The sequence below is a fragment of the Limulus polyphemus genome, unplaced genomic scaffold (genome assembly GCF_000517525.1).
Source record: "Limulus polyphemus unplaced genomic scaffold, Limulus_polyphemus-2.1.2 Scaffold364, whole genome shotgun sequence".
In the NCBI taxonomy this organism is placed as follows: Eukaryota; Metazoa; Arthropoda; class Merostomata; order Xiphosura; family Limulidae; genus Limulus; species Limulus polyphemus.
In genome coordinates, this window is record NW_013665974.1 from 343,049 (window position 1) to 345,171 (window position 2,123).

Here is a 2,123-nt window from a genome sequence, read left to right on the forward strand (position 1 = left end):
CTATATATATATATATATATATCTAATGTTATTAGTCCTGGCATTAAGCAAAGTTATATTATCAAATTAATTTGACACTGTTTATGTGGTTACAATATAGGAAAGTGACACATTTGGCACACCATAATTAGAATTTAGACTATATGTTTTGATTACTAATAAAAATATATTCTTTTAAACTCATCATGGCACTTGTAAACTATGTAAAATCACTGAAGCAGATATAATTCACAAGGGATCACATCAAATTTTGAGCTTAGTTCAGAGTAACATGTATAACCCTAAAGTAAAGAAAACTCTCAAAGTATATTCCAAAACTGATACCTTCCTTTACATTATGGATGAATTGGTTTCTGAAAACTTTCAAATAATGTTAAGTTTATATCAGAAATGACAGAATTTTCTTTTTATCTGTTTGTTAAAAGCTTGCTACTGTTTTCAGCTTATCAGCATTATTAATTGTGTCCCAGAAGTCATTCTCTTGAGGAAAATTAAAATATAAATATTTAAAAATACTTAGTAATGAAAAATTGTGCAATGAATTCAAAGAAATTTTCAAGATTAATGAAACAGAAAAAACTACTTCCATAATAAAGTCAAGTGTGAGTAGTAAAACTTCATAGCAAGATTACCCTTTTAAGATCTCGATACAGTAGGTCATTATTCTTGTCCAGAAAACCTGAAATAATACAGCCAACAGGTGATTATGATTGTCATACAGAACAGAAGATGAGATTGTTACACAAATAGTAACAAATGATTATCACTTTTACACAACAAGGGGTTACACTTACTACTGATATGTATTTACAAATACCAATAAGGTTGTAACAATACTGGAGACTGAAATTTTTCCTAATATATACATTAGAAGGAAAATAAATTTTAAATTTTAATAAAAAGAAATATAAAATGATTAAGCTTTTCGAGGGCACAGAAAAACTTACCTTCAACTTTATATGTTACATCTCCTGCATAATGTTTGAGTCTGAATTCCTAGAAACAATATTAAGAAGTTAATAATTATGTAAAAATCATGCACATGACTATCTGTATAATAAAGTGATTATGAAATTTTTCTAAAACTGATCTTGTTAATAAGATCATCTGTAACAGGAAATGACGTTTAATTTTTCACTTTACAATTGCTACCTGTAAGTCAACCATGTGGCTTTACATGGAAAGAAAAAAAGTCTGATTGTGAAAAAAAAAATTACAACTCCTCAGATTATGAATGAGAAATGTTATCATTTTATAATATACATTTTACAAAGACTGTTTATAAATGCAAGACAACATTTCTGAAGCAGTTGAGAATTTTGGATGTATAAGTCTGTTATTTAGTGTAATAACTAAACAATTTAATATCTTAGAATATATTACTCCTGACAACGTGGAAAGAAAGCAGCTTCCTCACTAAACTGGCTGTTGTAAAAAATACCTGAAGAATAAATCAGAACTCTCTGCTGACTGAGATAAATATTTTGCTTACATTTACATTATGAAGTTCATAATCATAACAAAGAAGAAACAAGGAAAAATGCAGCATTATTTATAGAGATATCAATCTGTATGATTAGTAACATTAAGCATCTAGAAGCACAATTAACTGTTTTAAAATTTAAGTTTTTGATCTGTATCAGAAATTTACATGCCTCTCTCGATAAGGTTTTTTTGGTCTTGTTGTCTGCTAGTTTGTGAGACAAGAAATGTGGATGTGATCCAACAGTTGTCTCAAGTTTATCAAGGAATGTTAAATCAGTTGCATCACCAGGTCGAAGACATTCTTCATCCTGAAATATACACAAATATATATACATCATATACACAAAAATGAAACTGAAACTTTCAAAACATGAAGAGACATAATATGGGAACGTTTTATTATATTTTCCCTGCAGAATTTGATTCTTGTAAATCCAGAAAATATTACATGTTATACATGCATCTATTTTCAATAGTTATATCAGGAATTAATTCAAATATGTTTTACTTTATTGAAGCCCAGAAAAGTTAAACAGATGGAAAAACACAAATAAACTATATGTTTTCAAATTTGATGACGAGGAACCCACTTTGAGACTAATAATGGCTGGAGACGGCTTGAATGGGTAATGAAGAAA

General features: G+C 28.4%; 1 protein-coding gene across 1 annotated transcript in view; it reads right to left on the minus strand.

Annotated features, from left to right (window-relative positions):
* LOC106457708 (unconventional myosin-Ic-like) overlaps positions 1-2,123 on the minus strand; it is a 110,121-nt gene that overhangs the window by 46,874 nt on the left and 61,124 nt on the right. The window contains exons 15-17 of the mRNA XM_022383720.1: positions 1,656-1,793; positions 948-996; positions 633-679 (exon numbers count right to left, since the gene is read on the minus strand). Coding sequence (XP_022239428.1) covers positions 633-679; positions 948-996; positions 1,656-1,793 — 234 coding nt within the window. The remainder of the gene's footprint in view (positions 1-632; positions 680-947; positions 997-1,655; positions 1,794-2,123) is intronic.